The sequence below is a fragment of the Lutra lutra genome, chromosome 11 (assembly GCF_902655055.1).
Source record: "Lutra lutra chromosome 11, mLutLut1.2, whole genome shotgun sequence".
NCBI classification, from domain to species: Eukaryota; Metazoa; Chordata; class Mammalia; order Carnivora; family Mustelidae; genus Lutra; species Lutra lutra.
Genome location: NC_062288.1, coordinates 108,563,670 through 108,587,717, shown reverse-complemented (window position 1 = coordinate 108,587,717; position 24,048 = coordinate 108,563,670). Strand labels below are relative to the sequence as shown.

Below are 24,048 nucleotides of genomic sequence, written 5' to 3'. Positions count from 1 at the left end.
CCATCCTCTTGTCCTGCAGACCTTGCTCAGAGCCGTGCCTCCCACCAAGCCCAGAAGGGCCTTCCACAGGGGCCGGCCATAGAACAGCTAGAGACCCTGTTGGCATGGGGCCACGGGGCCCAGCGTTTCTGTGCCTGGGTGGGTCCTCGCACACGTGGTCACACCCAGCCGGGCGTCTGCCAGGCTGTGAATGAGTGTGATTTGTCTCACTCATCGTAACACCGTAGGTCTACGTCCTGGAGTGATCCCAAGTCACCCAAGTCCTGACCATGAGTCCGTGGAATATTATCCTGGGGTGGCGTGGCAGGATTCCCTCAGCTTCAAGTCTCTGCGTATCTGCCTGTGCCTCTCTGGCCCACGCAGACGTTCCCGCAGCCCCACGTTGTCACAGACGTTGGGAGGAAGGCTTTTGAAACTCTGAACATTTAAGGAAAGAGAGGAAAGAGGGACACCTAGGTGGCTCCATCAGTGGACCGTCCAACTTGGTTTCCACCTGGGTGGTGATCTCGGGGTTGTGAGATCCAGCTGCACGTCTAGCTCTGTGCTCAGCAGGGAGTCTGCTTGGGATTCTCTCTCTCTTTCCCCCACTCTGCCCCTCCCCCAGCCCATGTGTCCCCCGCCCAAAAATACAGAAACAAAATCTTTAGGAAAAAAGAGGAAATAGAGGCTGTTTACGAAAGGTCACGGCAGCAAACATCGTAGTGGGGGAAGGGCGTCCGCATGCTGTACACGATTTAGCACGCTCAGCGACGTTCCTAACAGACGCTGTTTTAGGGCCTACGTAAGCTGCCCGAGGTTGGCCATGCCCAGCTGCCTGAGGAGGGGTGTGGGCGCTGCTCCTGCCACGGAGGGACTGGCAGCCCGTCCCTGAGCAGCAGGGCCGGCACAGAGTCCCACTCGCGGGCACCAGGTTGGCTCAGGCTCAACTTGGAAGACAGTTTCGTGTTCGGGACTTACTGGACTCGATGTGTTTTTTTAAATATATAGGTTCAAACTGGACCTCTTCTTTGAAAAATCCTTTTGTTCATTTCACAGCCTTGGTTAATTCTGGACTTGGAGTGTTGGTTTGGTGGGAGCTCAAGTCCCAGAATAGGACTCCCTCCGCCGGAGTCCACCTGTGCTGCTAACCCCAGAACAAAGCTCTCTTGCCCCAGACACAGACTTTCGAGTGATCCATCTTCACAGGGCGATCCCGCGGCAACGTCCCAGCAGACGGCACGTGCAGACCTGAGCTGTGGTTCTCGTCCTGGCTCCCAAGGCGGGAGAACCGCATGCAGCACCCTAATTGGGCAGAATATGGGCGTTCCCTGGCATTGTCTGTGAAACACTCCTTGGACACCCTAAGCGTCTTCTGCAGACCCGGTGTGCCCCTGCCCGGGGGCCCCACAAGGCGCCTGAGGCAGCGACATGACCCCCGCCGCGGTCTGGGCCTCCTTGGTGGTTGCTATCAGGGACCAAGGTTTGACCTGCCCTGTGGCCCGTGTGCAAGTCAGGAATGCGGAAGAGCCAGCCCCCGGTGATGTCTCTTCGGGCACACGTAGTCCCCTGCGGTGCTTGCTAGTGGGAGGAGCCCTCGGGCACGGCCCTCCTGGTGCGGGGAACCACTCGGGGCCTAGCAGGTGCGCAGTCTCCACTTGCTGAAGAAATGAGTACTTGCCCCTGTGGTCGCTGAGGGGGCCCGGCTCCTCTCAGCTACAAGCTGTGCTGCGTCAGGAAGGAAGAGAAGTTTACGTGGGACCCAGCCCTGTCCGGCGTCTGCCCGCGGAGGCCCCACGCGGTTCCGGCGGCTTGTCTTACAGACCCCTCCAGCACCTGCCTCTGGCATGGGCTTGTCTCTCAACCACACTGACGCCTCTGAGACGAGCACACACGTTAGTTCTGACGTATCATCGCTTTGGGGGTCTCCCCTCGAAAGGCTCCTCCTTCCTGCTCTGCTTCTGCCCACAACCATCAGGGTCGTCCTTCCCGATGGCGCACTTTGCCCAGCTCAGCGAAGGCACGGAGGCAGCGCGCCGTGTCCCACCGGTGGGCATTTTACGGGCACACGATGTAAATGCTCATCCTTAGAACGACAGGAAGAAGGAATCCCTCGTCTGGTAGGACTCGGTCGCCACTGCTCGTGTTCAGATTAACTGGATTCCGTGGGGCTTAGAGTAACAGCCACCCGAACAGGGAGCGCGCAGAGAGAGCCAAAGAGGAAACCCGAAACCGAGGAAACCGACGGAGGGGCTGGCGGGAAAGTTTACGAGCGAGAGTGTGTTTTGGAGGCTTCAGGTCCAGCGGAGGGTTTCCCAGGATCATGGTCACAGGGTGAGGACCCGGGACCCTGCTCGTCGTCAGCAGGCGGCATCTTGGACAGCCTTGTTGGCTTCTGTGGGGCGGCTTGTTGATGGTAATTGCCAGGGCCACCAGGAAACCGAGGCCTGAGTGTCCACGAGTGGTAGTACTGGGGACTGGTGTCTGAGCAGAGTCACAGCAAGGGAGGGTTGAGACGGTTGTCAAGTTGCCCCCAGTTGTAACTGCAGCTGCTCCCCAAAAGCTCCAAAGGCAGCCTTCGGGCCAAGAGCAAAAATCACAAGTAGCCCAGCCGACCACAGTGACCTGAGGCCTCAACGTCGGAGGGTCACTTCAGGTGTGCTGACCAGCACTGGGGGGATCAAAGGGTCCGCATCTGGCCTCTCGAATCCTGGATGCCCCCTGTGTCTGGCCTCTTAAGTGAGGGGAGAGCTCTGGTCACAGCGTCTCCCAGGATCTGGGGCCCTCGAAGCCTGCCCGTGTGCTCCCCTCCCCGTGAGCTCCCCTGCTTGCAAGCACCTGGTGAACGAGAACAAGCCACTGTCCTCTCAGGAGGCCGTCTGCAGCACAGCCCTGCAGCCAGCTCTGTGGGGCCAGCAGGCCGGGGGTGGGCAAGGGTCAGCTTGCCTGGGGCTTCGGGTCCAAACACGCAGCTGGGTTCACAGACAAACTCTTGTAAAAGGGTTTTTCCAGCTCAGTTGGTGAGTCACGCTGTTGAGCTTCTAGTTCTTTCATTTGGTAACAGGCATGGAGAGGGGCTGGAAATGGGAAACAGATCGATGGCTTTGATGACCAAAAAGAAGATAATTCATTTTTTAAAAGACCATTAAATTAGAACTTTGGAGCTCAGAGGATCCATGGCCAAGCCCTAGGTGGTTGTAGAGCTGTGCCTGTCGGGGTCCCTCTGGTTCTCAGTTCCGTGGGAGGGACTGAGAATGCAGTCCACACGGCCCAGGCCTTCCTGGCGGCCCGCAGCATGGTGAGAACCTGCTCTGTGCCGCTCCTGTCTCGTTCCTCTTCGGTTCATCCTCCTCCTGCAGGAGCGCCGGGCGCCAAGCGGGGTTCCTTGTCTTCAAGGAATAAAAACGACTGAGCCGTAAGCAGTTCCCGTCAGGGCACCGGCCGAGACCTCATCCTGCTCTCTGACTCGGTGCTTGCCCTCGGCCCTGGAGCCGCCGCAGAGCAGGGATGCACGGGGATGGGGGCTGTGACTGGAGGCAGAGACTCTGTCCGACTACCCAGAGAAGTGGGGTGGAGGTCGCAGCCAGGAGCACCTACAGGAAGACCAGCCATACCTTCGAGGGGGTCGGCTCTGAGCCTCCCAAGCCCCAGAGGCGGTGTGGGCAGGCTCCCACCCGAGCCGCTGAGGCAGGCCCCTGCCCACCCTGTCCTCCCATCCTCCACGGGCTGCAGGCCGCCAGCTTGGCGTGAGCCCACCTGGAGTGAGACAAGTGGGACAGCAGATCTGGGAGGCTTGGGACGTGTTTCCGAGGGTCTCACGACCTGGGACAATCTGGCAGCTTCGAGGCAGGACCTCCCATCCACAGAGCAGAGGTTGTCACAGATGAGCTGCGACTCTTCCTGACCCTGGCACCCCGCAGTCTTTTGGACTGATCGCCCCCGGCCCTGTGGGTCCTCGAACTTCGCACTTCCCTTTCTCCCTGGCCGAGCCCTGGTACTTATCTGAAGGGACTGAAATGGCAAAGGGACTGACGGAGAGGGACACTCCTTGTTGTTCCTCCCCCTTCAGAGATGTCCAGAGACCCCGGACCAAAGCACAGGCCACGGGGATGGCTGTGCCGCTGAGCAGCCCCCCACCTGCCATGGGCTTGAGCCCAGAGCGCAGCCCCACAGCAGGCGCCCCTGTGGAGCCCCAGCGTGATCGGAGGCTGAGCCCACCTGCCGGCCCTTCAGGGGACCCCAGCCACCGCAGGTAAGTCGCCTCGAGGCTCTGTGGGCCAGGGCTTGGGGAGACACGCAGGCCATGGAATCGGGCTCTCGGGCAGCCTCGTCCTCTGTGAGATGCGCCCCAGTGGCTTCGGCGTTCTGGGACGTGAACGAGTTCTCGTGCCCACAGAGCCGAGGGCGTCCGCAGCCCGGAGGACGCAGTGTTTCCGTCCACTCGACCGCGATCAGCATCCACACTGTGACGCCACCTGCTTCTCTTTTAATGGTCACATCTGCGGGCCCGGCTGGGCTCAGCTCCTAGGGTCCTGGGGGGAGAGGAGAGCGTCAGGGGAGGGTCCCGGAGCCCCAGTCTGTGCCGAGCGGCCCGGTGCCATGGCAGCCTTGGGAGAACGTGAAGTGCCTGTCACAGGGTCACTGTGTCTGGGTTCTCAGCGTGTCCTGGTCCGCTGCTGACGGGACCACCCGCACTGAGCCCAGGAGAAGCTGCGGGTTAGGGAGAGCAGGCGCAGGCTCGTGGGCAGAGCCAGATGGGAGGTTTTCTGGTCTTTCTTGAGCAAGGTTTAAAAGAAATGAGAAGTAAATTAGGTCTCGTTGTCTATGATGAAGGTCCTTGGACGCAGCGGCTTGTTCTCACCAGGGACTGAGGGAGCCGCTGAGCCGGGCAGGTCCCAGTTGGAGGCCTCCACGGGTTCTCCTCCTGCCGCTAAACAGCAGTCACTTCCCAGCGCCTCCCGCCCACCCGCTCCCGCCCACCCGCTCCCGTCCCCTCGTTCAGGCTGCCTGCAGGACAGAGTCAGCGAGTGGGAGGGAGGACAGGCGCGCGCACAGGCTCTCCTCTCCCGGCGGGTCTCTGTCTCGCCGCAGCCAGCCATGTCTCGGCGTCCTCACTCTCACGGACGCGGCGGATCTGAGTTTCACGTGGGGCTTGTGGAAGCCAGTACAAGGGCATCTGGCAGACATCCCTTCACACCCAAGCAATGGAAATTCCTCTTGCGCGGCTGTCGCCTGGCTTTCTTCGGGATCCTGGCCGCCATCGTCCTGCGGGAGATGCCCTTGGACAGGCACTGACCTCCCACAAAGCCTGGCAGAGAGGTCCTCACTTGAGGGCTGGGAGGAAGAAAAGCGCCCTTGTGGGCCGCCATCCTGCACACTCAGGTCGCTCTGGGCTGGACCTCTGAGCACTGTCTCAGCCTCCCTGCCGTGTCTGATTCTGGAAGAAGCTTTGCCACTTGGGACTTTAAACTCAGATGAAGCTTTTGAATGGAGAGAGTTATTGGTAGTGTTTGCTCATTGAAGTGGTGGGGACACCCGGCCAAATACTGCCCAGCCCAACACCTCCGTGCCAGAAACATTGTTCCATCGTCTGTTCCTACAGCCCATTCCACACAGTCGGCGGGAGCCAGGAGATCTGGTGTGAGGCACCCGACACAGCTGTCCCTGCCTCTCCTCCGCAGGCAGGGTTGCTCCTGCTGAGTTCCCTCCCTCCTTGTCACTGCTCACTGCTTCCCGGTGCACGCTAGGGAGACGTGGCTCTGTCACTTGACGCATGTGGGAACCACGAAGTCCATCCCAAGAGCCAGGCCCACCCGGGTTCCCTGAACTGTCTCTCTGACCTGGTGTTTGTAGGGACTGGATTTCTCTCAGGGCAGGAAGGTGCCTGTAGCACCCCAGGACCCTCACACAGAGAGGGCAGCATCCGTGTGTCTGGCCGTGGTCACAGCCTCATCTGGAACCTAAGGCAGGACGTTTGCTACACAAACCCTGAGAGTCCACACGCAGAAGGGGAGACTGTCTCTGTCCCACTTGAGGCTTCAGGAGGAACCTGGCCTCGGGCACATGACTTGGGCTCCGTGCAGCGCTCTCAACACAGTATCTCGAACATGGAAGACCGAAGTGTGGGGAGCATGTGCCCTCAGGTCTTGGGAAGGCTGGTGGGGACATCAGCCTTCGAGGGTGAGAGCAGTGATGAGCAGAGATGAGAATGTGTGGCTCTGGACCGGTGAACGTTTGTGAGCGTTCACGAATCCCTTCCCTACAGAAAGTGTAATGTGAAAGGAATAAGGTTCATGTTGTGCTTTGCCTGATAATTAGTGGATGTTTATGTCATTGAGAAAATGAGAACAAAATCCCAAACTCAAAACAACGCACGCGGCCTCCTCGGTGAGAGTTCCGACTTAGAGACAGAACTGGGTTTGAGGGGATTTGTTTCTTTTCAATTACGGCAGATTCCTCCCCTCTTGGACAAGATGGTCTCAAGTCGGTCGAGTTCCAGCTGCCTCCCTCAGAGTTTGTCCTCTGTGCCCGTGTTTCTGGGACCTTCCTGGAGCACGTTTCAAAAGCAGCCTGTCCTGAACCGTATCCATCGGCGTCGTGTATGGGCTCGCTGACAACGCTGTGAGGTTTAAGAAAGCTCCATGGGTTTTCTGAGCGGCTTAGAGTATTGTTCACTCTGGGCGACCGGACCTGCTTTCCCTTGAAATGGGCAGGTCCCCTCCAGGTGGCATGGCCAGGCTCCCAGGGAGGGCTCTTCCTGCCCACCCGTCGCCTCCTCCGACGCCCCCTCAGTCCTCTGCTCATCCAGCTGCTCGGACAGCACGTGAGGTGCGGAGTCCCAGCAAGGCGCTCGGTCTGAGAAAACCAGTGTGTGTGCTTTGGGGAAACTAGGAAAGGCAAGTTCCCGCCAAGCCGCTGTCGGGCTGAGGTGAGAATGACGCCCGGGGTCAGCTCTGGAACTCGAGCTGGGCAGGACTCTGCAAGCCCAGACGCTCCAAGTGGGAAGGCCGGACGAGGCTTCGGGTGTGTCTGCACAGGAGGGACACCGAGAGGCCCAGCAGACAAGTCCGTACTCAAGGGAAAGCCTCTGGCTGGATGCTCCAAGTTTAAGTAACAAACACACACTTTTGTGTTTTAAATTAGTAGATGTTTAAGGCATTTTTTCTGGCTTTTCGATTCACCAAGCTACTGACCATCATTTGATTAAGAGGGTTTCTCTTCCAACTTCTTGGTGGGTTTTGAAAGACAGAAAATATTTGTGTGATAAGTGAAAAACACATTTTTTCCCAGAAGGTTCTCACTTATATTTATTCATAAAGTATCTTAGATAGTTCATACGGACTCGTTCAGCGGATAAACCACCGCAGGAAGAAAGTCTCTGGACCCCTTTACCCTCCGCATCGCCAACGGTACAGCAACGACGGGTGCTAGGGTGTTCTCTTTGCTCTAAGTTTCTTCATGATTTGCAAGAGCGGCTTGTTAGTCGGTTGTCTGTGGGCCTCAACTGCAGCTCGGGGTCGGTGCCGTCTGTGAGAACTTCCCGTGACGATCAGGGCTGTGTGTGGAGGGAGCTGTGCTGCCGTCACCGCCGACCACGCGTGGCCGCTGCAGCTGGGGAACTGGTCTGTTACTGTGTTTAATTTGAACTAATTTAGAATTAAATTGAAAGTGTCACATGCAGCCAGTGGTTGCCGTGCCGGAGAGTGCGGTTGTAGGATTTTTCTCAGCTTCATACCGATGTGGTCCGCTGGGTTCTTCTTCCATTACTTGCTGCGTCAGCCGAGTCCTGGCTGGCGCTGAAGGACAGCAGTGATGGCGAGGGTCCCGTCAGGTCCCTGACTTTGGGTACACGCGGTGTTTAATCACTTCTAATCGTACGGCTATTGTAAACAAGTGGTCTTCGTTATGCTAAAGCAGCCTCATTACATTCCCTTCTTCTTAGAGTTCTGGAGAATCAGGAGAGGCTGCTAACGTTTGCGGGGCCGCTCTCGGAGGCTGCGGGTATGAGCAGGTGCTGAGGCTGCCAGGGCGTGACACGAGCAGAGTCCTCGTGCGGCCTGAGGGCCTCCCCGGGGCCTCACCACTTCTACACCAGCCTTTTCTCCCAACTGTAACGTCTCTGCTCATACTGCTCTCTCACCAGGCCCGGCCCCCGCGGTCACACTTCTGTCCCCCGTCCAACCTGCCCTCCAGCACAGTCACGTCACAGTTGTTGGCTTATATTATTAGGGTCGAAGCTGACCACGTAACCGTCGTTTCTTGTATAACTTTGGGCTTTTCCGGGAACACCAAGTGGCTAATTCTCCTGCTCCTTCATTGTCTATACACTAGTAATTAAGCATCACACTTTGCACCAGAACAACCAGTGACTCTCAAGACAACTAGACACACAAAGTCCTCACAATGTGCTCTTTCCTTCTTAGAGCATCTCCTCCTGGGTGCTCCGTCCTCCGGCCTGAGCTGGCCTGGCTGGTCTGGGGCCTCCCATGGGCTCTGCTGCAGTTGGGTGACATCAGCTCAGGCTCCAGAAGAACCTGGGCAAGGGCAGGAAGAATGCAGGTCTCACTGCTCAGAGTGCAGACTTGACGTGATACTCGTGTCCAGAGCCCCTGGTGGGCCGAGCCGCCTGCTTCTTCTTCCTTGTCCTCCGCAGGCCTGCCGGCCTCTCCCTCATACTCAGCACAGGAGTGCGCTTTCTGTGCTCCAAGCGGACCGACATCTCTGAGCGCTGCCCTTTCAAACTTGACGTCATTTTGTGGGATTTGGGAAGTGGAAGAGAGGAGTTCTGGACTCCATTGGCTGTCTCCTGCCTTCAGACTGGCCACGTATGTGAACGCCTCCATACCAGCCTCCGGCCCTCACCCGCACGCGCCCCTGGGCTGGGCCTACGGCTCTCCCCGCTGGGCTGCCGGCCGGAAGGCTGGTTACTCCCAGGTAACATCCTGCACAGCCACAGCGTGGGGCCCGGTAAACCCACAAAGGGAAGGCTTGCCAGCGCCTGAAAGGATGACCCGTCGGACTCCCGGCGCTTGAATCAAATCCCGCTGTGACGTGAACACTGACTGCAATGAACCCGTCGATCTAAGGTGTGTCCCTCAAGGTTCCGTTACTAAAGCAGAAATTGTGGTCTTCGTGGCGAGGATGGTCAGACCTTCCCGATACCCAGGGGCCAGTGCTCAGACGTGCTGCTTTCCGTCGGTGGGGGCTCGGCCTCTGCTTGTGTTTCTCGGGACAGCTGGACACCTTCACCGGCCCCCCCAGGGGCTCTCTGCTGGGAGCCCTGGCCCTGGCCGGGCTCCTCCAGGCCTCAGCCACCACGCGTCTCCTGCGCTGACATCGGACGTGTCACGGGGGGTCATTGCAGGCCCTGTCCCGGCCTGGTCTCTGCCACGAGGCGCACACCTGAAGTCGCTCGCCACCCATGGTCCTTGTTGACTTCTGCATATTTCTTCCAAAGCAGTATTTCTTTAAATATGTGAGAATGTTAACACACTATGAATTTATGCACTCATTTAATCATTGGCATATAATTAAATTTTTAGAATAAATATATTTTCACTTTTATTTTAAAACCTTTAGAAAGTACTTTCAAGGAAGTCAAAGCTCGACTTGCAGCCACTGTATGGGAGGTATCTGCGTCCTTAAAGTGAACATTCCCGGGCTCCAGCCAGGATCGTGGAGACCCGCCGCGTGCTGGCGCCGGCCGCACAGGACCCGGCGGCTTGTGGAGCCGCTGGTCGTTGTTTCCTCCTAGGCTAGAACGTTGCTCCTGCAACACTGATGTTTACGTGAAATACAGCACTTTAAGTGTCGTAAGATATTGTAGAAACACCTGGGACTTGGGGTAAAAAGCCCTGAGTTCAGGTGTGGATTCTGTCCTAGTTTGCGAGACGTTTCCTCTGGGACGACAGGCGCGTGTTTGCAGGCCTCGCACAGGGTGGGTGTTTGCCGAGACCCAGTAAGAGATCTGCAAAATGATGTAAGTGTCATGTTACACAAATTAGGTTATCTGATACCTGCAGGAGGGTGACTTAAGACTTCACCACTCAGATGCCGTCTTAACTGGTAAAATCAAGTGAGCTTTTCAAATATTTAAATTTGCATATTACCCTTGAAGTCAGACACCCTAAAAGCACACATGTACATTCATCCTGGGACCCTAAGCCTTCAGGACTCACACAAACCCCCGTAGGACCCATGTGGTCACACTGGGGGATGCACCTCAGCCGGAGAAAAGTAACTGACCGTTCTCGGAGCAGTCAGCGGCCTGCAAGATGCCTGGGGACGCTCAGTTACCTTCTGCCACACGTCCGGCGACTCCTCCAGCCAGAACACAATGAATGCAGAAGCTAAGAGTACTCTCCATCATATTGTTGGTGCAAGCCTCTTTCACAAATAAGCAATTTGCCAGATGATTATCTGAGTAACGGGCTATCTCCTTGCAAAGCTCGGCCTGGGCATCCCCAGGAGCAGCAATGCTTCCGCTTCCTTAGTGCTGCCTTAGTCCTTGTCTCTCTCTCTCTCCCTCCAGCCTGCACTGGTGTCTGGGACAACATTACCTGCTGGCGCCCCGCGGACATCGGCGAGACCGTCACCGTACCCTGTCCCAAAGTGTTCAGCAACTTTTACAGCAAACCAGGTACCGTCTGTCCGCACTGTGGAAGCCCAGGAAGATGCTGTGGTTGGCTTCCCCTCAAGGCCCCAGGAAGCAGCTTGCCGGTCTCCTTTACGAAGGGAGTCGGGACAGCTGTGCCTCATGGGCTGAGCTGGTTTTAGGAGCAGGGGAACCGAGAAGCTCCTTGCTGGGTCAGCCACCTGAAAGCAAACCCCGGGGGAGAGCAGGTCTCATACAGGACAGATGGGGCCTGGGCACCAAAATGGGGGGAGGTGGCAATGCCCATGAGGGCCAGTGGGCTTTGGGCACCGAGAATACGCATGTGGTTCCATGCTTTCCTCCATGGGTGGCTTCCCCGAGCCCGCAGGGAGCCTCCCCCACAGGTTCTGAGGCGCCCTGACGCTCAGGGATGGCGGCCAACCTCTCCTGGAGTCCAGACGGCTCCTTGTCCACAGGGAACATCGTATTCATCGCACTGACTCCTCAGGTCCCACGGTCTCTGTTCCCGGGTCCGAGGGGGCCGGCCACATGGGGTTGCCACCTGTCCTAGGCCAGCTTTCTGCGCAATGGTGCAGCCTCTCGGCTTGTCCCCAAGAAGGGGCTTCTGTTGCATTGTGCTTTGTTTTGTTGTACACGATCCAGATTTTCATAATATGAGAAAATCTTTCTGGAAAAATAGGAAAGAGAAGATACATCTGGAAATTGGAAAGGCCTGATACTTGGCGTTCTCTAGAGAACTGTTTTCATCTCGAGCAAACATTACAGGGTAAAAACACTGAGAACCAGAATTGTTGAAGCACGTTAAGCAGAATGTCGTGGCACAGATTGGGATGGAGAAAAAGGAGGCTCGAAAGAAAAAGGCTTTGTTTCATCTCTGTGACCGGCAAGGTGAGACCTTTCCCTGGTGAGTCGGTCAATGGCGCAGGAAGAGAGGACAGAAATCAAGCTCAGTCACTGGTCATCTTCAGCTTAGAATCACTAAATCACCTTGGAGAAGCTGAAGTTTAGAAAATATCCTGTGCGTCAATAACGTTTCTACCAAATGGTTTGAACTATAATATTTTCCCAGAAATCCTAAGCAAACTAGCATAGACCCAGGCCTCCCTCATCAGATGGCTTGGCTATGGCTGCTTCCACGGGCAGCCAGGGGTTTCACGCTGACAAACATAAGAGCTCTGGCTCCTGGGCCATCGGGTGTGAGCACCCAGCCTCTGCGAGACAGGAGCCGTCGGGGTGCCCAGTGCCCGGGTCCGCTCAGAGCCTGTCTGTGTGTGAAACCCCTGGGCATCCTCTGCTTTGGGGAATGAGAATCCCAGGCTGTCTTGGGTTAAATGCTTGATGCTCTTTTCTTGTCCAAGCGGGAGCAGGACACTGCCTCACTATCGTGGGAGGCATCTCTCCCACCAGAGATTTGCAGGCGTTTCCCTAAGTCACAGCTGGACAGTCTGAGACATGTACACCTACTCATTCAGCCGGTCACAGAGATGTGACGCAGGAGGTGCTCACACAGGCTGATGACAAGTCGCTGCCCGCGTGGAAGGCTTGGAGCATTCGTGCCATCACTTGGAGGAACCTGGGCCTAATGCAGAGCTGGGGGCTGAGCAGGGCTGGGGCCGGGGCCGACAGGCATCAGGTGACAGTGGGCTGAGGCCCCAGAGATGAAATTCGGCAGAGATAAAAGTCTTGAAATCCAGCGAGGACCCAGTGGGCGTGACTCTGTGCAGTACTTCCCAATCCACAGAAAGTGTTCCCAGACACGCGGTCACTCTCGGGGGCCCATGGGGAGAGCCGGGTTGTAGGGCGACTTGCAACGGCTTCAGCCCCCAGACCCAGATGTTCAAGAAATAGATCTGTGTTTTGATAAGAAGTGGTTTTCTTTTCTGAGTTCTCATACCTCCAGGGGATGGGAAGTGGAGGGCTCTCCCGACAGCCGTGCATGGGGTCACGCCCTTTGCTGTCTTCATGCTGGCGAGGCCCCTCGGAGCTGTGCGAGGATGTGGGCTGCCAGTCCACTCCCGCAGCAGGAAGGACTCTGCCTCCAGCGTGACGGCAGAGCCGGCGGGACCCGGTGCAGCACCAGAACGAGTCTCTAAAGGGGACAGCAGCGAGCTGTCAAGTGAAGGGGTGGGGGGCAGGCTCGGAGGGGAGCAGGACTTGTTCTGAAGGGCCGAGACCTCACGGTGCCGTGGGGGCAGAGAGGGTGGGTGTGCCCCGCGTCGGGGACAGATGGGGCCGGAGCACACGCCCACCTGTCCTGAAAGGACGCACGCAAGTCCCGAGATGAGCTGGGCGTTGGAGTCCGACCCCCACGCAGGCGGTGGGGCTTGCCATGCCTGCGGCATGGAGCTCACGCGGGGAGCTGCTCTCACGCGGGCGGGTTGTCTGGAGAGCAGGGACCTCCACGCCCCATAGACACAGTGCTCTGGGCAGTGCAGACGCACCCACCCCTCCACCTCGGTGGAAGACCAAGGACCCTCCCAATAGCCCCTACAGACGTACGCTCCGAGAGCAAAGGACCGGGCGTCGGGGATCAGCCTTGGGGAGCAGGGACGGAGGCACCCGTCACGACTCTGCTGAGGGCCCCTAGGCAGTGCAGCTGAGCTGAGAGTCCCCCAGTGTGGTGAGGCTCCCATAGGGCAGATGGTCCCACAGAAGAGGTCCACCCGCAGAGGACAGAGAAGAGGGTCTAGAGGTGCGTCCTCCCCACCTTCCCTTCCCTGGTCCTGCCTTCACCTCCCAGGCCTCCCCTCTCCTCTCACCTCCCAGTCTCCTCCTCACTTCCCTGGACCCCCTCACCTCCCTGGCCCCTCCACTCACCTCCCAGGCCGCACTAACCTCCCCAGCACCCACTCACGTCCCCAGGTCCCCCCTCTCCTCCCAGAACCCACCACCTCCCTGGGCCCCCCTCACATCACAGGACTCCATCTTGCCTCCACTATCCACTGTGGTCCCTGCCCTCCAGCTGCCCCCAGACCCCCCCGGGACGAGAGCAGGAGGAGGTTTGGGGCCTGGACTCAGAGAAACGCCGTGTTGGTGAGTGAGAGAGCAAGCCCACGCAACCCTGTGAGGGGCTTTGCCGAGGTCCCCTAACCCACTTTCTTGCCAGAAGGTCAGGGTCTGGGCCCTCCCGCTTGCCTGCACGCAGTGTGCCAGGAATCGCTTATGCACATTATCACCTCAACGTGAGTGTGCTTGGCTCTAGATTTTGTCTATTAATCAATCACACAGGGCACCCCGGTGTTGAAAACAAAGGGTTTTTGATGAGTAAACCTATTCCACCACTCAGTCATTATGGAACGTTGGGTGTGTTACTGAACCTCAGTGTCATCTGTAAAATGGGAACCATAATGCCCGCCAAGTCTGCTTCACGGTGCTGGCCCAAGACAGGCAGAGATGATGTGAGTTAGGTATCTGCTCTTCTGAGAGCCCCAGGGGTCATGAGTCAGGGAGGAAGTTGGTGGCAGGTCTGCCGCTGAACATCCCAGCGCCAAGGGCGGGAAGCGCCTTCCCAGGCCTGAGCGTCCCACTGCCTGCCCCGCGAGACCCGCCGTCACCAGGGGTCCGTGCCCGGCCCTGAGGTCACTCAGCACCACGTCTTCTTTTTTAAATTTTATTTATTTATTTATTTATTAGAGAGCGTCTGCAGCAGACTCCACACTGAGCGTGGAGCCCAACACTGGGCTCTGTCCCAGGACCCTGAGGTCATGGCCTGAGCGGAAACTGACAGTCCAAGGCTCAACCTACTGAGACACCCAACATCTGACACTTTCTTTTAGATAGAGGGAACGTAGCATTCCTGAGTTTAACATACATGTTTCCGTTAATTAAGACCAAAAGAAAGCGGTGTCACAAGACAAGCACTGCTTTCATTTCACGCGGTTTGCGTCTCATCCCCACAGTCTGCGGGTCAACGTCAGGGACGGCGCTGCCTGTGGGGTCACGCCCCGGGCAGCCGAGCAAGGGAGCCAGCAGGGGCAGGGTGCAGGGGAATGGCCAGCTCTGGAACGGCTGGGGTTTGGCGATCACGCTCTTTCTGGGCAGAATATGAGTCTGTTACCTTTCCTTGCGCTCCTGAATAATCAGAAACCAGCCGTTACAGCCACCTCGCTGGGCCCCGTGACCAGAAGCTCACCCGCGAGCCACTGAGGCCCCGCCAAACCCCACTTCCATGGGTGGGGAGCCCGGGGTGGGCAGGGCTGAAGGCACACACCGTGAAGTGGGTGGACAGGGTGAGGCTGAGCTCCTCGCTGCCAGAGAGAGGAAGCACATGGGGCCGTGCCCGCCGTCACCCCTCAGGCCAGCTGTCGGGGACCTGCAGGCCTGACGCCCGCACTCTGTCTTCCAGGAAACATAAGCAAAAACTGCACGAGTCATGGCTGGTCAGAGATGTTTCCCAACTTCGTGGACGCGTGCGGCTCTGGTGACACCGAGGACGACAGCAAGGTAAGGGCCCGTGCAGTTCCCGTGCTTCCCAGTCCCTTTTCTGGAAGCAACCACGGAACGGTGTCCTTGAGCTGTCCCACACGAATGTCCCCAAAGAGCACTGCGGCTTCCTCGTGGCCAGTGTGGGCCGCGTCTGTGTCCGTCCTGGGCCGGGCATCTGATGGCATCTGGCCTCAGTCTGTGGCTCTGCCGTTTTGGAGACAGGAGAGCCTGACTCTCTTCGCTGGCCTCCAGTGAGGCTCAGTGGCTCTGCGGGCCTGACGTGAGCCTTAATGAGCACCCATTCTGCCAACGGGTTTCTTTGGTCTGTTTAGGACTCTGCCCCTAAGCGGGATCTCCAGAAGCATGCAGTAGGGTTTCTAGCCGCGAGCAGCAGCAGGAGAGGCGCGCGGCTCTGGGGCTTGCAGCCGTTTCCGGCTGGCAGTGCCCAGGGCGTGCTGATGGTCAGCGTGCCGCAGGAGGCCCCGGAGGTGTGCGCAGGGGGAGCCCTTTCTCTGGGAACGCGACCGTTCAAATGATGCGTCGACTCGAGATTGCTCAGCTCTGCTCAGCCCCAGGGCTGGTCTGGGGTGGTTTTCTTTCCCGCACGTTCAGCCAGCGACACTGTGTGGTTGTGGTTTTACTGGGTCTGCCACCAGGAAACCAGGTCACCGTCCTCCCCTTGGGCCACCTTCCTTCACGTGACCCCAACGCCGTGTTAACGACAGGCGAACGCCCTATTAACATGAAGGCCTGGTGTCTCGTACCCCGTCCTCTGCAGCCCCCACTGTGTGGGAATGTGCTGGAGGTCCTTGTAAGAGCCTCGGGGAACAGCCAGCTACTCCCGCGCCTTGCTCCCCCTTGCCTCCAGCCCTACACCTGCCTCCCCACCATGGAGACTGCTACTAAGGTCCACAGCCAGATCCGTTTCTTGGGGGATTAACACATCCTTCGTGTTCCTCTTCTACAGCGGGATGTCTTTGCTCTCTTCACTAAGATTCATGGTTTAAAGCCAATTTTTTACAAACAAATTATTAAACCTAGAGAAGGAGGTACCTCACACTTCAGCCAGTGTCTCACTAAGCGAAGGTTAAGTTTCCTGACACGGGGCCCACGGTCAGTGGGGAGGATGCTGGCGCCGTTGGCATGGCCAAGCGCGTGCTGTGGGCCGCGTCACTTACCCGTGTCATCACGGGTGCTCTTTCCCCATTGAGGTGGGACGGACGCGCGGACGCGGATGCACTTACAGAACAGGCATCCCTCAATGCTGTGTTTCCACAGACTGAACGGCGGGTCAACGCCGCCCTGTCTGTGGGGGCATTTTTCCAAAGATATTTGCTCACTTTGTCTCTCTGTGTCACGTGGTGCTAGTTCTGACAGTATTTCTGGCATTTTCCTGGGATTATCCTTGTTACAGTGATCTGTGACCACTGATTAGCACTCACTGCAAGCTCGGAGGATAATTAGCATTTTCTAACAATAAAGTAGTTTTTAACTAAGGACGTATGTCGTTTTCTTGGACACAGTGCTGTCGCACGCTCAGAAGCGACGGTCTCCGTAAGCCTTACAGGCGTCAGGACACCAACCAGTTTGCTCGACTCCCTCCGTCACAGCTCCTGTGCTCGACGCTGGCCCAGAGCAGACCGGCCCCCACGGCATGTGCGACAGCCCGGTGCTTCGGTGCGTGGACATGAGAGCACTGCGAAGTGATCTCTCGGTCAAACAATCACCCGTCGCCTCACATATTTATTTATTTATTTATTTTTTGGTGAGACACGGACCTTATTATTCCCTTAGAGCTGAGAGTCTACAGTTTGACTAACATCGCTCACGACCCCCACCCTGGTCTTCCATCTTGGTGACCACCCGCCTTACAGATAGAAACACTGAGCTTCAGTTGTGACACGACGTGGTCAGGGCCCGGCTCCGTTTCTGTCATGCGATCACAGACGTGTCTGGGTCAGATCTACCCAGCTGAGCCTCTGGTGAAGCCTTTGTTGGCGCCTTTGCTCTCCGGCCGGCAGGCAGCCACCGTGGGGCCCGCGTGTCCCTGCTGTCCGGGGGCCACGTGCCAGACATGAGGGCACAAGGGGTGGTTCACACCCTCGGCCGGGCTTGTGACCAGGGAGGCCTAGACGCAGGGCAGCTCCCGGGCATCGGTCTAAGGACACATACTCAGCATCTAAGGCCGCAACGCGCCCTCTCAGCTCCTCTGCCTTCTCACCGGCTCTGGACTCCCGTCTCCAGCTCTGAGCTTCAGCCTGCTGGTCGGGGAACCGCCCCACGTCCGGCGCGGCACACCGGTCACGGGCGTCCTACACAGCAGCGTGAGAGTTCGCGTCCTTCCTCTCGTACTGACTGGGTTCTGCAAGAAACCCCAGTGGGACGTCAGCTCGTGGGTCACCCGTGGGGCAGGCAGCACGAGGTGGCAGACGGCGCTGGGGCCGGGCAGACGCTGAGCTGGAAGACGGAGGGCGGCGCCTTGATCGTGCCTGCGGAGGCTCCAGGGCGTAGCCCAAAGTCAGTGACCTGTTCACATGGAATTGGGATCCCCAGCACGTTTTCGTAGGAAGACGCCTGGGGATTTCAGGTTCTGGACTAGTCCCAAACTGCTTTCAGCTGTTGCGTGGGACCAGACCAGGAGCCCATCCTGTTGGCTCTCTGAGAATAAGTCTTAAACGGGTACGGAGTCGACCCCCAGCCTCAGGACTGTTCTGGAGCAGGACGAGTTCACAGGCCCTGTCCTGCAGTCCCTGCGTTATGACCAGGAATGGGGTTGCCCTTCCTCACAATGACCAGGGCTCCAGGAGAGGCTTCAGGGCAGCTGCCACTTGACACCCGCTCCCAGGTGACCCTAATGGATGCTGTCAGACCGTTTCAGGAGCAAGAGGACAGGCCCCGGGGACGAGGATGGCCTTGGACCTCTGGCCAGGAGTCGGGGGTTACTCTGACACAACTCTCGTTCCTCTCTCGGCCGGTGTCCCGGACCCCTGGCAGGTGGACACAGAACACCCCAGTCCTCCCAGCAGCACTTCTTCAGGCCGGTGGGTCTAAAGGTCTGACGAGGGTGGGCCCGTCCTCATTTGGTCATTTCTAGGGAATCCCGGCGCTATGAGACTGTCCCGTTATCACGAGCCCAGTGTGATCATGGGCAGGGGCTGAGAGCTGGCGTCCGAGGCCACATTGGCACACGTGACCCGCCAGGCTCCGCCGTCGGAGGCTTCCCAGGAAAACCGGCAGATGACGCTTCCCGCCCCCAGAAGCGTGCGGCCGGGCCCCGCCTGCGTGAAGCACGGTGCCGCTGCTTCTCCTGCTTTTCCGTTCAGTCTGAGGAGCCATTTTTCTTCTTGATTAAACATTTCAGTTTCTACAAATATCATGAATGCATATTCCCTACTAATGGGTGAGAAAATAAAAATATTTTAACATGGGGACGCGAAGACAATGATGGCACAAAACCAAAGCGAGTAAAGTTCCTTCCTGACAGCGGTTTCCGCCGTTCGCACGCTCGGAATACTTGCTTGTTTAAGGAACCCTGCGGGAGACGAGAACCACGCGGCGTGGTGGTCGTGCTGGGGCCGGCGGGGCCGGGGCACCAGCTGGGTCTCCTCGGGCGGCCGAGGGGAGGGCGGCCCTGGCCGTGAGCCAGGCACACTCTGCTTCCGATGTCATTCCTCATCTCATCAGCGGCTCACCAGCCTCCCGGTTTTATGATTTCAATTGGATTTCCTGCTGTCACGCAGCCAGACGGTGCTCTGGGTGTTGTGTGCGCAAACTTCGCTGGTTTCTGAATTAATTAAATTCAAGAAAAAAATTAGCCTCCACAAAAGCCACAGGCTTGGCTCCATGTGGTGAGGGAATCGAAAGATAAAATAAAGTCAGGAACGGGGAGGCCTGTGAAGGGAGACAGGATCCGAAGCCCCCGGAGGGCCACTCAGAGGGTTGCGGGAACCCCTGCAGAACCCCGCGAGTCCCAGGGGGCTTGGCTGGCCTCGGCCTCACAAGCCACGGTGAGACCATGAAGCCCGCCAGGCTTGGCTCAGCCTCTCTCTGTCACCAGATCCTGGTTTCCGTGTCCAGGCTTCCTTGTCTCTGACCCTTTCCCCCCAAAACCACCTTCAGGAGCAGTTTCCTCTCAGGCCTTTGATTTTCGAATCTTTGTATGAAGTGCTTCTTCCCAGGAAGGGGATTTGAGGAGCACTCCCGGGGGGCCACAGGGGTCATGCCAGGAGCTGCCCTCTGTCCTTTCCCAAGCCTCCCCCTTCCTGGGGGTCTGCAGGATCCCTGCTCACGGGAGCTGGGGGTCTCCTGGGCTGAAGAAGCTGTCCTAGGGTCCTGCCCTCCGCCTCAGGGGGGACTGCCAGCGAGGGTCCTCCACCTGGAGTTACCAGCCTGGTCGTCCATCCCTGCAGGCCCAACCCTCTGTCCTGGGGCTCCCCAACCACGGCAGTCTCTTGGCATTTCTCCTGTGTGTCCCGGGCTGTCCTGAGGCTCCAGCCCGGGACGCTCCCTCAGACCAGGCTCCCTGCCTCAGTTTCCCATCCCATCTCCAGGGATGCTGAGAGCTGGTGAAACATGGAAACACCTAGAAATTCAGCAACCACAAGTGTCCATGGGGTCGGAGGTGCCTCCTCTCTCCTGAGTAGCAGGAGTCTTCCAAATGAACATAGAAGGACCCAGAGCAGCCCCTGCCCCCTCGGCTCTGTGCTGGTCGGCATGCATGACTCTCCCCTCCAGCGCACGCCCTGCCCTTTCAAGGGACAGCCCCCCTGATGACATCCTGGCATCCTGTGTGCCACGGACACGCAAGGCAGAACCCTCCATGCGTCTCCTATATTGTATATTTGCTAACACGGTTCTTAAAGAAAGAGCACTTGAGCTAAATTTAGCCGACAGAGCTGTCTGGCACGTCAGCCTCCCCATGCATCAAACGGATACATTTCTTCCATATTATGCCATATTCCTAAAAATATTTTTGCTCTCTCCTCTCAGCTTCCAGACACACCAGTAACTCTTGCTGCCTAACCGCTGGTGTGGCCTCCCAGGGCTCCCCACTCTGACAACAGAGACCCCAGGGCTGGGTGTCTGTGGCGCACCGTTTCGCTCAGCCCTCATGAGGAGTGTGCTGCTATCCCACTGCTTGGCGGTGGGGGGGAGGGGGGCGGCGCAGGGGGCTTGTCGCTCAGGGACGTGCTGAGCAGCTCCTGGGAGACGCGGGGCCAGGAGGAGAGCCCTGGGTATGGCAACGTGCGTGCCCGCAGCTACGCCAACTAACCTGAGATCTGGGCCGCTCTGGCCCGTGCTGGCTCCCCTTACAGGTTCCCGTTTAATCCAGCTTCTGACCCAGCTCTGGCGGCTGCGTCTGCTCCGCTTCCCGTCGCACAGCAGGAGCGAGCTCCCCACTGTGGCTTTGAGGGGCGCGTGAGTCCCACACAGGTAGACTGCTCAGGGGACCCGGGGAGCCAGGCCGCCAGGCAGGCGCTGGCAACACTGGGATCGGAGATCCAGTGAGGGCCCAGAGCGGGCAACATCGTCCAGAAGCCTGGGTCAGAAAGCTGGAAGCAACGGCGGGACCCTGAGCTGCAGCCCACAGTGACAGGGCCTGAGCTCATGTGAACCGACTGACTCAGGCCTGGGCAGAAATCTGACCGTGAGCAGGGACGGGTTCAGAAGAGTCACGAGACAGGCACCATTATGGGCTATTTTCACGCTACTTTTAACTGAACCTGAGACAATGATGTGTAATACTTGCTGAATAAAGGAATGAGTCTTTCTAAGGCCAAAGAAGAATGTGGATGAGAAGTTAAGAAGGAAATATAAAGAAAAACTGTCACGGGGAGGGAGACCTGTGCAGTCTCCCAGGAGAGGGAAGGCTCTGCCATGAGCCCAGGGCCCTGCTCTGGGGAGCACAAGGCCTCCGTTTGGCGAGGACTGGCTGTATCCACGGACCTGGGTGTATCGGGCCGGACTCGGGGTAGCAGGCTGGGGCGCTGGCAGCGGGTTGAATGACACCAGACTGGTCTCAACCCGGAACAATGCTCTCGAAAAGGGTCTGACCTCCTGGCCCCCTGCTTCCCCTGGGCTTGTCCGTGAGCAGCCTTGCCCCGACAGACGGACGTGGCAGCCGGCAGTCTGCAGGGCCGGGGGTGCCAGCTGCCCAGGCCGGGCCGCAGGCAGGAGCAGGAGGGAGGGTCCCCTGGCAGTGAGGGAACAACCAGCTCTTCACCGAGTAGTCTGACCGATGTCCGCATTTTGGGACTAACTGAAATAATGGAACAGAGGATGGGGCCCAGCGGGATTTGCTTCACTGGGTACGAGCGAGCTCTGTCAGAGGCCTACAAGAGAAAGATGAGGTTTTGACAGAGCTCCCTGCTGACGGACTGTCACCTGGGTGTGCTTTGCGGGGCCTACAGCTGAACGTGGCCTGAGAGCCACGAGAGCCGCTGACGAAGGACAGAAGCTCCTCGGGTCCAGGAGGTCCTCGTAAGAGCTCTGTTCTCCCTTTTAAAAGTCTCTTTGTTATATTTATGACTTTCTCAGAAGTAAGAATATATTACTTTTGTACTCAAATAAAATCTAATTTTAGTCCAAAAAGAAAAACCTCTTAAAAGTATGCCAGGTTTGTCAGATCATTTCTCAGTTACATTTGCCTTTTAACTGGGGGCTTTGTCAAGAGGTCAACTGTCCCACTGCGTCCGTGTGGTGCCGTTCGTGCACGGAGGGTGTGGGAGCCCCGCACACGTCCCCGATTCTCCAGGCAGAGTCTCGCCACAACTGCGGTGCTGCCCGTGAACCGGCGAGTTTGTGGCTGCCACCAACCACCGGCTGGGCGTGCTCCCTGTCGCTCCTAAAATGTGATAAAAGTGAGGGTACTCTCTAACCTCAGCACTGTGACCCCGTTTGGGAAATGTGCCGTTTTTGCTGTCACCCATCTGCCATCTGGGCCCCAGTGCTGGCGGGGTTCCGGCACAAGCTCGTCGTGACGCGTGAGCGGTTTCCAATCTGGAACATTCCTCAGTCTTTCTCTTGTATGGCATGTGTTTCTCAAGAATACAGTAAACAGCCTGATTTTGGAAACAGCCGTCAAATGGGCTTACTCTGACGTTTCTGACAATGACACTTGGGTGTCAGGGGGATAAAATGCTCCGTAACTATGGCTCTTTACCTCAGAAATGTCATATTTGGGTTTTAAAAGAAAGTCATTCCTCTCCTCTGAGCCCTCCACACCAACGAAGGAATGCTCTGCGTAGCGACTCAAGAGAGGCCCTGCGAGCCTCTCCTTCAGATGTCACCCTGCAGCCGCGCAGGGAGAAGCTGCAAAGTCACCTCGCTGTTATCCCCGCGGGCTCAGAGTGAAATAGCAAAGCCAAGGTTCTCTGGGAAAGCAGCGTTTATTCAGAGCAGGAGTCTGGGACAGTCTTGGACGTCACCCTCCCCTCCACGGGGCATCTGAGCTCTCAAGGGGCATCTTCCAGGGGTCTGCTCCTTCCTCAGGGGAGCTGGTGCCCTCCCAGAGGAGAGGAGGGCGTGGGGCGCTGGCCGCAGGCGTGCACGCACACATGCACACGAATGTGCACATGTGCACACACCCATGCATACACGTGTGCGTGTGTACACATATGTGCACACACACAGTCACACACGTGCACGCATGCACACACGCCTGTGCACACATATGCGCACATGCACACCTCAGCTCCTAGATCATTAGCACTGAGCTCTCCGCGGTGCCTTCCTGTGCACGCTGACCCGTGGAGCCCAGCTCCAACGTGGAGGGAACACGTGTCCCAAATGCCCAGATATCTCTGACAGCTACAGGCAGGACCCGTGCCTATTTCCTCATGACTCTGCAAGTGCATCCACGACTAGAAAAGGCCCTGATTTACCGCTCAGAAGCAGCCACCGGGAGGCTCTGGCTGCGGGCCCCTGCCTCTCCCCTGCAGGGCCAGTCTGGACTGGACAGGAAAGAGAAGACCCTTCTCCAGCCTGTTCTGAACTTTTCTATGAATGCAGCCTATGGACAGAGGAAGCTTGAGAAGTGTTTCCTCACCTCAATAAGGAGGACTTGGATCGTTGGATTAATAATCTTTAAAACCTCTTTCATTATAACAATGGTTTGCATTATAAAATCAGACCAAGTAACATAAATCACTTACTAAGGGCATTTACGAAGCCCTGTGTGGACAGTCTCATTTAATCCCCGACAAGCCGTGGGACGCAGCACAGTTGTTACCATTTCTGGCCGGGAGAAGCAGACGCAGAAGGGAGTGAACCCCCGTCTTGTGTGTTCACGGAATGTAGGCCTGAGCCGGGGGCACCCGCAGTCCTGTGTGCAGCATCGATCCCAGGAGCACAAGCCCAGGTCCCCGGGCACCGCGCTCCGTGCTTTGTGGGGAGTGTGTCTCCGTGACTTACTGACCATCTGTACACGTTCTCTGATGGGGGCTCTAGTTTTTCCAAAATGGGTTTTTTTTTTAATGGGGTTGTTTCTCTTTTTCCGGTGGGGTTTTGAGAGTTCTTCGTGTGTTTTGTGCGCCCGTCCTTCATCGGGGAGTCCCCAGCCTGCGCGCGTCTTCCCGCTCGCTGGCATGGCTGATCGCAGAGTGGGAGTCTGGCTTTAATGCATCCGCATATTAGCTGCTCCCTTCTCAGACCGTGTCTCTGCTGCCACAGCCAGGGTGGTCTCGTTCTCCCCTCGGATGTCCAACAGCAGTTTCCGAGGTTCGTGTTTCACGGGAGGACCTCTGACCTATTCCGCATTAATTCCACATTAATTCCGGTGCCACTGTGAGCTCTGAACCTCCAGTCCTGGTGGCACACGATGCCACGGGTCCTGGTGGTATGTGACTGGATTGCTTCTGCTCCTTTGTCCAATGCCAGGGAGGTTCTTACGTGGCTCTCTGCCTGGGCTCCGTTCTCTCCGACCCACTCGCCGCGCCCACCAGCGGCAGGCTGTCTCGATTGCCGCAGTGGAAGCAGTCGTCAGTCTCATGACTCTGCCCCGGCGAGCAGGGACTCCCGTGACAGCCCATCGG

At 57.7% G+C, this 24,048-nt stretch overlaps 1 protein-coding gene across 1 annotated transcript in view; it reads left to right on the top strand.

The window, feature by feature from the left end:
* The window catches only part of VIPR2 (vasoactive intestinal peptide receptor 2), a 55,871-nt gene that overhangs the window by 12,145 nt on the left and 19,678 nt on the right, over positions 1-24,048 (top strand). The window contains exons 3-4 of the mRNA XM_047695135.1: positions 10,508-10,615; positions 14,937-15,034. Coding sequence (XP_047551091.1) covers positions 10,508-10,615; positions 14,937-15,034 — 206 coding nt within the window. The remainder of the gene's footprint in view (positions 1-10,507; positions 10,616-14,936; positions 15,035-24,048) is intronic.